General features: G+C 41.2%; 1 protein-coding gene across 1 annotated transcript in view; it reads right to left on the bottom strand.

Moving 5' to 3' along the window:
* The window catches only part of rsrc1 (arginine/serine-rich coiled-coil 1), a 288,468-nt gene that overhangs the window by 226,142 nt on the left and 46,087 nt on the right, over positions 1–16,239 (bottom strand). The window contains exon 4 of the mRNA XM_052018264.1: positions 2,037–2,213. Within this exon, the coding sequence (XP_051874224.1) occupies positions 2,037–2,213 (177 nt within the window). The remainder of the gene's footprint in view (positions 1–2,036; positions 2,214–16,239) is intronic.

Genomic DNA, 16,239 nt, shown 5'->3' with positions numbered 1-16,239 from the left:
AACATTTGGTGGGATCTCTCAGCTGGCCATTTGTATTGAAAAAAAGCTCTCCCTCAAAGTGCTAGGAGCCTGCCTCTTAGCAGAAAACTGCATCCTGGACCATGCAGGAAAAAACAGCAAGGTCCAAGGCACATGCAACCTGTGATCTTGGGATCTGGGAAGATCTGTCCTGATTTTTTCAAATTATTTCAAAATGCTTTCTGATACTTTCTATTAATGTAAGCTTATTTTTAAGTTCATTAATTAAAATTTTCTCAGTTTACTTCAATTTTAATATTTTAAATGTCAGAGACATTTTAAAACAATAAATTCACTGACAATTTTTCCAACCTGAGGAGTTTCAAGAGTGGGGTTTCTGTACTATGCTGCCCAAGACCCAATCATCATTCAGACTATACCACTGTACTCCAGGACATGGAGAGCAAGTGAGGTAGGACCTCTGCATACAGTGCAGCTGAGTGTGGACGTACATGGACATTGATTCAGGAGTCAGCGGGCAACCAGCCCAGCACAGTCTTGCCAATTGCTTTTCAAATAGGTTACAGTGTGCACAACTTCTTGTGATTTCCAAACAGGAACACCCAAATCAATCCCTTTGCTTCTCCACAGATTCTAGACTTCAGACAAATGTTAAACTGACAAATCTGAAGTTACATGTTTTTTCTCCTTCTCCCACGAAGATTTGTAATTTTCTAACCCATAGAGACAATTCACAAAAATAATGAGCTTTGAAAATTAGGACTAAACTCACATGCAATTTTCTCACACATTTTAAAACCCTGGGTTAGGTATCCACAAATCAGTAATGTCACCAAATTAGATAAAATATCATCACTCTCATCAATATTAGTAGTAGATTCAGAAACAGTAAGCCTCCACAAGTTTCACCAACAAAAATACTCTGGAAAATGTAAAGGTGTCATTATCAGTCATTTTTAAACAAAGCCCTCACTAAATTCACTAAATTATCCTGTTCAAATGAACAACTTGCATACAATTTACTTTTTCCACATTTCACGAATGTAATAAAGTAAATCAGGTGTTGCATGCTGTTAGACAATGCAGCAATGTTAGAAAACACTTCCAACATCTCTGGAAACAAGATAAAGACATGTTCTGGGAAGTGCAGCCAGCCATATTTTTGCCTATGGCAGGGTGAGAAGCTGAATGCCTCCCAGCCTGCCAAGTAAAGTCCAACAAAGCACTCTTACTCCCGAGGAAGGGAGCAGATCCTGTCAAAGTTTGGCACTGAAGTTTTAAAGAAACCATACAAGTACTTAAATGCATATTTGGCATGAAAAGAGCCACACTATGTTATAAATAAATCCTTTTTGATGATCCCAAGCTCTACAGGCATAATAGAAGTCTTTGTAAACCAGATTAATAGCACAATAATGTAATGTCTTATGTAAATAAAAGCAATCAAATGCTTTGATTATAATACATTGATATGTTGCAGCTGCATGACCATGAAGAATCATTTGGTACTTTCCTAAAAGGAGCCACGGATCACTGTAAGGAGTTGTGTTTGGAAAAAGCCACTAAGATTCCAAAATTATATTCTCCTCCTCAATAGAAAGATTCTTCTCTTCACTGAATCCATAATACATTTTACACATTCTTTCTTTGAATAAAGTAAGACTGTTAAACATTATAATTTTTAGCTTTTTATTCATTCTTATGCTAAATGTTGTTAACTTAGTGTTTCGTTAATTGTTAAAATAGTGAACAATGTCATCATTACGATAATGGTGGGTAAATTACTATAAAGGTCTCGGCACTACTAAAAATACAATTGCTGCCTTCATTAACATTTGATAATTTTCATAAACTTCCTGAACGATTTGCATACATTTAGATTAACATGACCCACAATCAAACAGTAAACAAGTGCATGAACAAGAAACATTTTTCCCCAAAATATTTCAGCTTGATAAGCACCCAATGTGGTGGGAAGACTGACAACCGTCCACAAGCATTATCTGTTAAGAGAATATTAAATCAAAAATCATGATATTCTACAATTTATATCTTACCCTTTCTTATCACTTCGTGATTCCCTTTCTTTTCCTTTTTCCCGGATCTTATCTCGTCCCTTGTCTCTGCCTTTGCGCCTATCCCTTTCTCGAGACCTGCTTCGACTGTAACTTCGTCTGCGGCCTGAGCGTTCACTGCTGCGACTGTGAGAGCGATGTCCATGTCTAGATCTTGAACTATGTGAAAGCATTAAATACAATAAGTTAAAAAGAAGTTTCTGCACTCAGCATATTCAATTTGAGCTCAAATTATGTTTGAAATCCTCATGGAAATGGTACTCCAGTGTGCCACGTGATTAGAAAATATACAACTTGCAGACAATTTTCCATAAAGTAATCTTCAACCTCACTTGTGCCATTAAAATGATCTGAGAATTGTTGATGGAATTGTGTCAGTAAATAAAGTACCTAAAGAAAATGGTAGCTATGTCATTTTGGGCTGAAACTGTTTGCACACACACATCCAAGTGAACATCTCAAGAATGGTTTTAACACAAATCTAGGAACAAAACAATTGCCTACTTTGTGGCTTAAGGGATAAATCTAGAACTCTGGAATAACATGCGCAAGATTCCAAAGCAATGCTTGAATGATTACAGCTGTTTGCGAAAACCTAGGGAAGATTCTTCTGGTACTGATCGTATAGTTCGACTCTGGTTCCATGAAGCAATGTCCTGAGAATACTAAAAATGCATTATTCCTTAAAACTTTGATAGACCTGTAAGAAAGAAAGCACTACCATTCAGATGGAGCTTTCCTTTTGTTTTCATAACAACACTCTCACAGTCTCTTGTAGCTGCTGTAAACCCAGGTGGGAGTACTGAAAGACATTTTCAACAAAGCACGGATAGTACCTACGCTGGACAGAATTTTGAAATCCCTTAAGCCAAGACGCTAAAGATATCGGAATCTGAGTCTCAGGATATATTCTTTCTTTCTCTACATTGGCTGACATATAAAGTAATGCATTCTTGAATATTTTTTTCAAATATATGCTCAGCTTGTTGTATATTGATTAATCTTTACAGTCTTACCATTTGAGCAATTTTTATAGCACAGTTCAGTGGAATCACCAAGATACTTCACCACCAAAGGTCAAAACACAAATAAAATGAGGCTTGGTATAGTGACTGAAGGCTCCTGAATTATTGGATCCCAACCAAACTAACACCTGACTGCTTTTTGCAATGAGCATTGGTGTTACCTAAAATTTGTCCAAATTTACAAAGTACAGTAAACTCCCATTATCTGGTATTTATACATCTGGAATTCTCATGCAACCAACAAATATTTCTAAGAATATTCAGCAATTTCATACTTGCCTTCATCGGTCAGGACATTGAGTATAAAAGTCGTGAAGTCATGTTGCACCTGTACAAAACTTTGGTTAGGCCACATTTGGAGTATTGCGTGCAGCTCCGGTCAGTTCTGCATATGGAGGCTTTGGAGAGGGTGCAAAAGAGGTTCACCAGAATACTACCTGGATTAGAGAATATTAGCTATAAGGAGAGGTTGGACAAACTTCGATTGTTTTCTCTGGAGCATCAAAGGTTGAGGAGCAATCTGATAAAAGTATATAAAATTAGCATAGGCAGTAATTTGAACCTTTTTCCCAGGGTGGAAATGTCAAACACAAGAGGGCAGAGCTTTAAGGTGAAAGGGGAAGATTTACAGTAGGTTTGCATGGCAAGTGTTTTTTTTACACAAAGAGTGGTAGGTGCCTGGAATACGCTGCCAGGAGAGGTGGTGGAAGCAGGTACAACAACAACGTTTATGTGGCATTTAGACACACAAGAACAAAGAATGGAGGAACATCAACCATGTGCAGGTGGATATGCAGTTTAAATTGGCATCATGATTGGCACAGATATCATGGGCCAATGAGCCTGTTCCTGTGCTATACGATTTTATGCTTTCAAAAATGTAAATTTGAATTTGGCTCGCCAGGTTCTGATACGATCTTGTTTAAACACTGTCTCCCATCAGCCTACAACACAGCAGCCCGCCCTCTATCCCTCGTGTGTATTTACAAGGGGAAGTTGGTTCCAACTGTGTATCATAAACTCTATGAATGGTTTTCTTTAAAAAGATCAGAGGGTGCATTTATCTTAGGGCCAGTGCTGGTGGAAAAAGCAAAGGAATTTTATGCAAAAATGAAAATCACAGAGCTGGCCATTTCGAGATTTGAGCAAGAAAACTTGTGTGCGAGGTACAGTAATGTATTTTGTGAGCAACTCTCATGGGATCAGCAACCCTATTCCCCTTGGATGCTGGATGGCTGAGAGTATTCAGAGTATTCTGTACCACTCAATAAGATAAGATAAGAACCATTGGTGCAGGGATGGGGGAGGGAAAATTTAATACAGTTATAATTTGTTATTGGATTGGGGCTAGACATCAATGGATTCCTAAATGATTTTATTCGTCATCAATTTGACAACAAAATTTATTTAATGTCTTCCACAAATAACAATGATAAAAAAAGTTGCGCTCTGAATTATCAGTCACAACACTACCCCATTATTTTATAGGCACAGAAGAACTTCTTTAAATCTTAACATTTGACTGAATGCCAGCAAAAATCAGTTTTCACTTCCTCATTTCAATTGTGAAGAACTTGACATGGTTGTAATTGTAATGTGCCTGGTGGTGATGTTTCTGACACAAGGCTGAAGAAATATGGACCTATTCCACTACTGCAATATCTTGACAAGTTCCTAATGATCAGGAAGCTCTTAGAGTCATACAGCAATGCAACACAGATGTACACCCTTCTGCCCATCAAGTCCATGCCGACCACTGTGCCCACCCAGCCAGTCCCAATTTCCTGCATTCGGCCCATATCCCTCTAAGCCCCACCCCTGCATGTACCTATCCAAGTGCTTCTTAAATGATACTACTGTACTTGCCTCAACCACTTTCTCTGGCAGCTCATTCCATATTCTCACCACCCTTTGTGTGAAAAAGTTGCCCCTCTGGTCCCCCTCACCTTAAATCTATGCTGCCTAGTTTTGGACTCCACTATCCTGGGGAAAAGACTGTTACCATCCACCTTATTTATGCCTCTCATAACTTTAAACATTTGTATAAGGTCGCCCCTCATTCTCCTATGTTCCAAGGAATAAAGACCAAGCCTGGCCAACCTCTCCCCATAACTCAGGCCCTCTAGTCCTGGCAACATCCTTGTAAATCTTTTCCACACACTTTCCAGTTTAACCATGTTTTTCCTACAACAGGCTGACCAAAACTGTACACAGTACTCCAAGTGCAGCCTCACCAAAGACTTGTACAGCTGCAACATAATATCCAAACTCCTATATTAAATGTCCTGACTGATGAAGGCCATCGTGCTAAATGCCTTTTTCACCACCCTGTCTACCTGTGACACTGCTTTCAACAAACTATGCACTTGTACTCCTCGGTCCCTCTGTTCCATTACACTCTTTAGTGCCCTACCATTCATAGTGTAAGTCCTACGCTGGTTTAACCTTCTAAAATGCATCACCTCACACTTATCTGTATTGAAATCCATTCGCCATTCCTCGGCCCACTTCCCTGACTGATCAGGATCTCCCTGTAATCTACAATAACTTTCTTCACTATCAACAACACATTCTAATTTTGTGTCATCCGCAAACTTGCTGATCAAACCTTGTGCATTTGCATCCAAATCATTTATATAAATAATGAATAACAAGGATCCCAACATTGACCCCTGCAATACACCTCCACTTCAAGAAACAACCTTCAACCACCATCCTCCGCTTCCAACCTCCGAGCCAATTTTGAATCCACCTAACTAGCTCTCCCTGGATTCCATGGGACCAAACCTTCCAGACCAGCCGACCATGAAGAACCTTGTTGAAGGCCTTGCTGAAGTCCAAATAGACAACATCCACTGCCCTACCCTCATCAATTTTTTTAGTTACCTCTTAAAAAATCTCCAAAAGGTTCGTCAAGTCCAACTTTCCACACACAAAGCCATGCTGACTCCTCTTAATCAGACTCTGACTATCCAAATGCTGGTAGATCCCCCTCAGTATTCCCTCCAGTAACTTCCCCACTACTGATGTCAGGCTGACTGGCCTGTAGTTCCCTGGCTTGTCCTTGCTACCCTTCTTAAACAACTGAACATTAGCCACCTTCCAGTCTTTGGGAACTTTACCAGTGGTGAACGGTGAAGCAAATATTTCCACAAGGGCCTCCCACAAAGTCCAAGGATGCACTTGGTCAGGCCCGAGGGATTTATCCACTTTAATACACTGTAAGGCTGCAAATACCTCCTCCCTAGCAATACAAATGTCCTCCAAAACATCACCACTTTTGAGCAACCACAATTTTCTCCTCAGTAAACACAGAGGAGAAATATTCATTAAAAATCCCACCCATGTCCTGTGGCTCGAGACATCGGTGGCCCTGCTGATCTCTTGGGGACCTACTCTCTTCCTAGCCACCCTTTTACTCCTGATGTAGCTATGGAACCTCTTGGGATTCTTGAGCAGAGCCTTAATATCTCTCATCAGCCAAGGTTCCCTAAACGTGCCAGGTTTACTCTTCACCCGAACAGGAACATGCTGCTCCTGTACTGGTTATCTCTGGGTAGTTCAGTCAATACCAAGGAAATTAAAATCTCCCACTAATACAACCCTATTATTCTTACAGCTATCAGCAATTTCCCTACGCACTTGTTCCTCAAGTTCCCACTGACTATTAGGGGGTCAAAAATACAGCCCCATTAGAGTGACCTTCCCCTTCTTGTTCCTAAGTTCTACCCATATGGCCTCACTGGACAATCCCCCAAGAATGTCATCTCTAAGTATTGCTGTTACGTCCTCCCTTATCAAAAATGTAACACCCCTCCTCACTTACCTGTACCTCTGTCAAGCCTGTAGCATCAATAACCTGAAATATTGAGCTGCCAGTCCTGCTCTTCTCTCAGCCACGTTTATGGCTATAACATCCCAGTCCCCAGAGCCAATCCACATTCTGAGATAGTCTACCTTACTTGTTAAACCTCGTGCATTGAAATAAATGCAGTTTAATTGAGTCTTCCTTTCTCTCTCTTTACTATGCCCCTGGCTATCCTGATTACTAAACTTGATCTCACCGGCTACTGCTTTACCAACGACTTGCTCCTGCTCAGAGTCCCACCTCCCTGCCAATCTAGTTTAAACCCTCCCGTGTAGCATTAGCAAATTTCCATACAAGGATATTTGTCCCTCTCTGGTTCAAGTGCAACCCATCCTTCTTGTACAGGTCACCTCTACCCCAGAAGAGATCCCAATGGTCCAAGAACCTGAATACCTTACCCCTGCACCAGCTCCTCAGCCACGAATTCATCTGGCCTATCCTTCTATTTCTGGTCTCACTACCTAGTGGCACCGAGAGTACTCCAGAGATCACTACCCTCAAGGTCCTGCTTCTTAACTTCTTACCCAATTCCCTATACTCATTCTGCAGGACCTCATCCCTTGTTCTACCTATGCTGTTTTTACCAACATGTACAATGACCTCTGGCTGTTCGCCCTCCCCCTCAAGAATTTTCTGCAGCCGCTCAGAGACATCCTTGACCCTGGTACCTGGGAGGCAACACACCATCCCGGCATCTCTTCCACAGCCACAGAATCTCCTGTCTATCCCCCTCAATATCGAGTCTCCTATCACTATCGCCCTGTCTAATTGCACCCTTTTCCTCTGAGCCTCAAGAGCTGGTCACAGTGCCAGAGACCTGACTACTGCTGCTAGTCCCTGAAAGATCATGCCCCTCACCAGTATCCAAAGAGGTATACCTGTTCATGAGGGGAATGGCCACAGGGAAACCCTACACTGTCTGCCTACTCCCTTGCTTTTCCTGGTGATCACCAATCTATCTGAAGTCTGTAACCTAGGTGTGACCACCTCAGTAAAAGTCTCATCTATAATGCTCTCAGCTTCTCAGATGATCCTAAGTATATTCAAATCCAGCTCCAGTTCCTTGATCTGGCCCGTCAGGAGCTGCATCTGGGTGCACTTCCTACAAATGCAGTCATCAGGGAGACCATGAGGTTTCCTGACTTCCCACATCTTGCAGGATGAGCATTCCAATGCCCTAACTACCACCCTGCCTACACTGAATCAAGTACGAAAGATCAACAACAAAATAAGACCTTACCTGTTCTTACCTGTGTCTCCTCACCAAAGCCTTTTTAAATATCCACTCTCACTCCCAACACCTAAGCCACTTACTCAGCCCCTTGAGCCAAAGCCTCAGCTCCCCACTCTTCCACTGGCAAACTCTCACAACGACCACTCCACAAAGACCGCTCTGCTTAACCCTAACTTCTTTTTATTGGCTGCTGTTAATTAGCTAATTAGTCAATCAACTATTAACTAAGAATTAGCAAACTTACCTCTTTTAGAGTACTGTAGAGTGACACTCACAAGTCCCAAGACCTACCTCTTTTAAACTCTCCCGCTCTCGCTCCAAGACCCAAGTCCTGTACAGTGAACCTCACTCTTGCGAGCTAGATTTAAGTCTTCAATTTTGTTTACAAATTTTAATTCTATTTTGGACCACACTCGTCAGTGCTAAGTATGAAGAAATATTTGAGGCACAGCACCATGTTGATGTTATTCTCAATCTGTCCCTCCATTTGCCACAGAGCAGGGCACCCCTTGCTGTTTGGACAATTTAGGCCATGTTATCTTAACAGCACTTGCACAGAATTACAACAGAATAAAGATTTGATAATTGCTCAGAGGTTATGAAACATCTGCCCAGAACTTTTCTCACACGAGCCCCAAGGAGTACTGCATGAACGTTATGAACAAAACTTGGAAGATAAAAACTGTTATGAAGTTTGATGGCTCACAAATAGATTGGCTGCAGGAATTTCAGATTCAGACTAAATTATTTCCTCCTTTTGATATCTAAGTGGTTTTAACACACTAACATTTTACCATACATGTTGCTTTCATCTAGGAAGAAGAATTTGGCTGATCCATCAATTTTGGTGCCTCAACTTAGTGGCCATTTTGCATTCATCTAAATTTCACAAATGATTCAATCTGCCTTAAACACTGTCATCAATCATGTAGAAAGAGACTGTTTTAAACATCTATAATCAAATCAAACCTTTCACGACATTTTTTGTCTTTCTTCCCCCACCCAAATAAGAAATGTCGAAATTAGCACCATGCAGCTGTGGGCTGATGAAAGCACTGGCAGGTCATGTTAATGAACATTTCAACAATTGCTTCAGATTTCAAACCCAAGGCCTGGCATTCATTAATGGATATTCTGAATAAATTAACAACTTGAATTTGAAAACACACTGAAGTATAACAATCTCAATAAGTCCATAGGTTTCAGAAAGCCTATTTCATCTCCAACAAAACAACACAAAATATGCAAATACAACAAACATTGATCACAGTTATGACATTGCTGCCTCAGAGTCAAAGAAATATTAAATATTTAAGGAAGAGTAACTTAATTACAGGTTTAAAGCTTCCTGTCACAGTTGAAAATACTTCTCTTTTATTTAGTACTCAGGAATGCAAATCTAATAGAAATATTTTGCAATGCAATATCCAATCACTTCAATGGATGAAAATAGCATATCAGTTGGAGAGGCAATTTTGCCCAAATAGCTTTGAAGTACCTTGATTATTATTAGTGTTCCCCGTATATATTCAGTACTTATTTTAAAAATCTAGGATACAAAGAGAAATGGTGCACAACATGCATCAGATTGGAGATAGGTATTTGGGATTCAGTAGTAGTGGACTGCTGCATTTAAGAGGGTGCTCAACTTTGGCAGCATTATGTTTTGGTTCACTGGATGATTGTTCACTGATTTGGTTCACTGAATAATTGTTGTGGCATGCAGTATGGGAAAACCTGAAATCATTGCAAGCAATGATAGAATCTGGACCAGTGGGAGGTATGCATGATCTTGGAAAGTTTCTTGGTGTGCATGGGTGATATGCCAGGCTCTGGGAGCACAGCAGATTGTTTGTCAGAGTCATACAGCATGGAAACAGATCCTTCATCCCACCATATCCATGCCGGCAATGAGGTACCGTTACTCATCCAATTTCCCAGCTACGTATGCCACAACATTTCAAATGCTTGTCTAAATAATTCTTAAATTTTATGAGAATACTTGCATTTTTCACCCTCTCAGGCAGTGAGTTCCAGGTTTCAACCACACTCTGGTTTAAAAATATCGTCTTCAAATCCCCTCCACATCTCCTACCCCTTACCTGAAACACATACCCTCTGATCATAGGCATTCTTCTAAGAGGAAAAGTTTCTCATTACCTTCCTTATTTATGCCCCACATAATTTTTGTGTACTTCAATTCGCTTTCTCTTTTCCCACCCACCCCCACCTCCCCCTTCAGCCTTCTCCACTTCAAAAAAAAAAACCCAACTTTTCCAGTCTCTCCTCAGAGCTCCAGCCAGGACAACATCCTGGTGAATTCCCTCTGCACCTTCTCCAGTAAAATCACATCCTTCCTATGGCGTGGGGACCTGCACACTGTACTCCAGCTGTGGCCTAACTAATGTTTTACATTGTTGCATCATTACCTAAAGCTCTCATATTATATGCCCTGGCTAATGAAGGCAAATATCCTATACAGCTTTTTAATTACTTTCTTTACCTGCGCTGTTGCCTTGAAAATGTATCTCAAGGTCCCTCTGTTTCCCAGTACTGCATAAAGTCCTACCATTCACTGTGTCTATCCTAGTCTAATCCTACCAAAATGTAATACCACACATTTTTCAATATTAAATTCCATCTGCCATTTCCCTGTCCTTCTTACCAATAAAATTATTTTCTCGCCAAAGGTGACACTCCTCATTGTAAAAAACACCTCCAATCTTCATGTCATCTGCAAACTTACCAATCATATTTTCTAAATTCACATCCAGGTAGTTAATTACAGGTGACACCCTGCATTATGGCAGTTTGGGTAATGGAAATTCACCCTTAAGGAATTCACAAATCACCACCAAAAAATCTGAGATAAGGAATAAAAATTTGCTTGTGAAATTTACATGAAAAGAAAGTAAATAAACAAACACAAAATTAACTTTTTTGAACTTGCATTTCTTGACACGAGTAGATGATGCAGCTTTGCAAAGCAGAAAATCGTGTAACGGATTGTTTTATATAAAACAAACAGCATGGGTCCCAGCACCAACCCCTGCAGTACACCAATAGTCACAGGCTTCCAACCACATAAACAACCCTCCAAAATCTCCCTCCTATCACCAAGCCAATTTTGGATCCAATTTGCCAAATTGCCCTGGATCCTGTGGGCTTTTACCTTATGATCAACCTCCATGTAGGATCCTGGATTTGCATCTATTGCCAGAGAGATGTCTCCCCATTTTTCTCATTACTGAATCAGCTATCATTGCCCTTGGACAATTAGCCTTGTGCAGCTGAGCCACCCATCAGTGCTGTGAACATGGCTCTGGTTGAAAGTACATAGTGGAGTAAATGAAGGGTAACAAAAAGAATCCTGGAGCAAGATTCCATGAGAAAGTTTCTGATCGAGAAATGACTGATTGTGGGAACACTGGGAGGATTTTATCGGCTCTAATGAAAACGGTTTTCCTAATCCCAAGATTATTTTGGAAGAGGAATCTTACAAGGTCAAAATTACTCATATTTGGAAAAACATGGGCTTATTAGAGATAGTCAGCATGGCTCTGTACAGGGCAGGTCACGTCTTACAAATTTGACTGGGTTTTTTTGAGCAAGTGATGAAGATGATTGATGAGGGTAGGTCAGTGGATATTGTCTACATGAATTTTTGTAAGGAATTTGATGATGGTGGTGGTGAAAGCAGATATAAAAGTGGCAGTTAAGAGGCATTTAGACAAGTACATGAACATGCAGGGAATGGAGGGAAATGGATCATGTGGAAGTAGATTGGTTTAGTTTAATTTGGCATCATGGTTGACATTGTGGGCCAAAGGGCCTGTTCCTGTCCTGCACTGTTCTAGTGATATAAAAGGCCACCAGTGTATGCTCTTCCAAATGTTATCAAATTTTATCTCTTAACTTTTAATGCCCAAATTATAGACCAAGATAGAGGCATTTGACACCATTGGTAAACTAGTGGATTTAGAGCTCAAGAAGCAGTTGGATAAGCTTTTCAGATTTAGCAAAAGTTGGGTGGAAGCAGTGAAGACCCTGGGTCAAACAAATTAGATGTGAAGTCTGATTCTCTTTTACTGTTGTGGGTGGTAAAACAGCTAACATAGTAGATAATTTAATCTTTCTGAAGATAGATCAATTCAAGCACAGCCTTCTTCCTGCACTCCTCTTATGGAAGTCACTATCTGTCCTTTTCCATTTGACGTACTGTTTAAAACAGGAGTGAAGAATCATGCGCTTTACCTTAGTTTGCTGTTAACTTTCATTGGAAACAACTTGAATGGTTCATTTTTGGGGGGTCTCAAATTATTCAACTAATGTATGGAATCAATGCTTTTTGCTTCACACACCAAGTCCAGTGGTGGAACACTGATATGCTTAGGAAAGGGACCAGATGTGAAGACTGGCAATTTTGAATGAGATTGTCAACCACACAAAAAAAAATACGTGTAGATAAGTGGTGTATTTATTTTAATGTTTTCAATTATTTGCTGTCAGTTTAATGCACTTTCAATTAAATTACTTTGATATCTTTAATTTAAATCTATTTAAAAGCTTGTAAAATAAATATGAAGCATTTAAAAAGTTTCAAAAGCCTTTAACAGTGGCAAGTCGTCAAAAGGCCATCAGAGCATTTCACGAATGGAGCCTCAGGATTCGGCAGCAGAGTCCTGCTCCTGGAACATAACCACCACCTTATGGGACACCTTTCAGTGGAGAGGATCAACCTGGCTCACTGACCATGGGCAGCAAGTTCAGGCAATAGACCAGCTCGTGGATGATCCAGCCCAATATTATGCCCAACTATTCTTCTTCCAATACACAATTTAAAAGTTCAAAAGGTGAAAACTGTGAATTCCAGCTGTGAATCCTCTACCCTTCTCCAATCTCTATCCCATTTTCTCCAAACCAAAGGTGTAGCCATGGGCACTCGCATGGGCCCCAGTTATGCCTGTTTTTTTCATTGGCTACATGGAGCAATCCATGTTCGAAATCTACACTGGCAATGCTCCCCAACACTTTCTACACTACAATGATGACTGCATTGGTGCCACTTCCTGCACCCATGCAAAGCTCATCTGTTTCATCAACTTCACTATCAACTTCCAACCTGCCCTCAAATTCACTTGGTCCATCTCTGACACCTCTCTCCCTTTTCTTGATCTCTCTGCCTCCATCTCAGGAGATAGTTTGTCCACTGACATCTTCTACAAACCCAATGACTTCCACAGTTACCTCGACCACACCTCTTCCCATCCTGTCACTTGGAGGACACCATTCCCTTTTCTTAGTCCCTCCATCTCCACCGCACCTGTTCTCTTGCTGAGGCCTTCCACTCCAGGACATTCGAGATGTCCTCCTTTTTCAGAGAATGGGGTTTCCCCCCAATGCTATCGATGGAGCCCTCATCCATATGTCTTCTATGTCCTATACATCTGCCCTCACCCTATTCCCCCACCGCCACCCCAACCCCCCCCCAGACATAAACGGGATAGAGTTCCCCTTGTCCTCACCTACCACCCCACCAGCTTACACATCCAACATAACCCTCTCCACAACTTTCGCCATCTCCAACGGGATCCCACCACCAGTTACATCTTCCTCTCCCCTCCCCGTTTTCCACAGGGATTGCTCGCTCCATGACTCCCTTATCCACATCCCTCCCCACCGATCCCATTCCAGGCACTTATCCCTGCAATCATGCTAAGTGTTACACCTGGCCTGTGCCTCCTCCCTCACCACCATTCAGGGCACTAAACAGTCCTTCCAGGTGAGGCAGTCCTTCACATGTGAAATCCATTGGTTTCATTTATTGTATCCGGTGCTCCCAGTGTGGGCTATTCTACATCGGTGAGACCTGACGCAGATTGGGGAACCACTTTGTCCAGCGCCTTTGCTCCGTCCACCATACCAGCTGGGATCTCCCGGCAGCCAGCCATTTTAATTCTATCTCCCATTCCCGCACCAACATGTCTGTCCACAACCTCCTCCACTGCCAAGGCTAGATGCAGATTAGAGGAATAGCACCTCATATTCCACCTGACATCAATAACATTGAATTCTCTACCTTCCGGTAACTAGCCCCTCTGTCCCTCCCCACCCGCCTCATTTTTAACCCTCCTGATCCCACTGGCCCCCAGCACCATTTCCCCTCCCCCACCCTCTCCATCTGCCCATCACCCACACATTCCTCCCACTGGTTCCCTTCCCCATCTCCTTCCCTTTATTCCATGGTGGACTGTCCTCTCCCATCAGATTCCATCTTCTTCGGTCCTTTGTTGCTTCCACCTATCATCTCCCACCTTCTTACATCATTCCCACTCTCCTCCCCCCTCACCTGCATCCACCATCACCCTCCAGTATTCCACCCCTTTCCCCAACCTTTTTATACCGGCTATCTCCCCTCTTTCTTTCCAGTCCTGATGAAGGGTCTCGACCTAAAACGTCAACTGTTCATTTCCCTCCATTGATGCTGCCTGACTTGCCAAGTTCCTCCTGCTCCCTTGTGTGTTAATCCTCTATCCATTTGTTTTAATGCACATCTCAGAAACAATATCATTCGCCTGCTTGACTTAAGAGTAGGCCACTTGGCTCCTCAGGTCTGGCCTGCTATTCAATGGGATCAGGGCTGATCTGATTGTAACTTCAACTCCACATTCTTATCTATCACCAGTAATTTTTCAGATCTTTGCTCGTCAAGAATATATCTACCTTTGCCTTAAGTATATTCAAAGACTCTGCTTCCATTGTCCTTTAATGAAGTGTTCCAAAGTCCCATGATGCTCTGAGAAACAAAAATTGTCTCATCTCTGTTGTAAATGAATGACCCCCTTAGTATTAAAACAGTGACCCATGGTTCTCGACAATCTCCCAGTCAAGGCCCTTCAGGATTTTACAAGTTTCAATCAAGTCCCCTCTCGCTCTTCTAAATTCCAGCAGATACAAGCTTAACTCAGCCAACCTTTCCTCATAAAATGACCAATCTAATAAACTTTCTCTGAACAGTTCACAACAAATAACATTCCTCCTTAAACAAACCAAAACTGTACACAATATTCAAGTTGCAATCTCACCAATGTCCTTTGTAACTGAAGCAAAAGCTTTCTACTTTTGTACTCAATTTCCCTTGCAAAAAATGATAACATTCTGAAAGCTTTCCTAATTACTTGCTCTACCTGCATACCAGCATTGTGAATCATACACTAACACACTTAAATCCTTCAGCATCTCAGAGCTCTGCAATCTCTCAACATCTAGATGATATGCTTCATTTTTTAATTTTTCTTGCCAAAATTTCACAATTTCTCACATTATACTCCATTTGCCAGATCTTTGACTATTCACATAACCTATCAATGTCCCTTTGCAGCCTCCTTATGTCTTCCTCACAACCTGATTTCCTATGTACATTTGTGTCATCAGCAAATCTAACAACCATACCTTTGGTGTCTTCATCCAAATCATTTGCATAAATTGTAAAAAGCTGAGGCCCTAGTATTGCTCCCTGGAGTACATCATCTTGCCAACTAAGACAAATTTATGACTACTCTCCATTTCATCCACTCTCCTTCTATCCATGCCAATATGTTAAACTCCTACCATATATCTTCAGAAATAACCTTCAAGTTGCCCCTTATCAAATGCTTTCTGGAAATATAAACATAGTACAATGACATCAATGTAAAATGTTGTGGGATATATGACATTCTTTAAGGACAAAGCTTTAAACAGCATTCTTGATTAAAAGACATATTTTATATATTATGGCCTCAATTTACTCCATCGCTGTTTACAACCTGTATATTTTTCCTGTAGCCATGCAATCCCAACTTAAATCAGTGGTTCCCAGATCCTGCGCCAGAACAAATACCCTAGCATAAGAGGAAGGGAATTCAGCATCAACCATTAGTGATTATGTTCAAGATTTACACTTCTGACATACATGCATCCCCAACATGCTTGCATTTACCTGCAGAATCTAAGCCACAAGTATTATTCATCAACACAAAATCTGTTTTGTTTTTACAAATTACTGTGGTTATACGT

Source organism: Pristis pectinata, chromosome 6 (genome assembly GCF_009764475.1).
Source record: "Pristis pectinata isolate sPriPec2 chromosome 6, sPriPec2.1.pri, whole genome shotgun sequence".
Lineage (NCBI taxonomy): Eukaryota > Metazoa > Chordata > Chondrichthyes > Rhinopristiformes > Pristidae > Pristis > Pristis pectinata.
The sequence above is the reverse complement of the archived record's forward strand: the minus strand, read 5'-3'. Positions and strand labels throughout refer to the sequence as shown.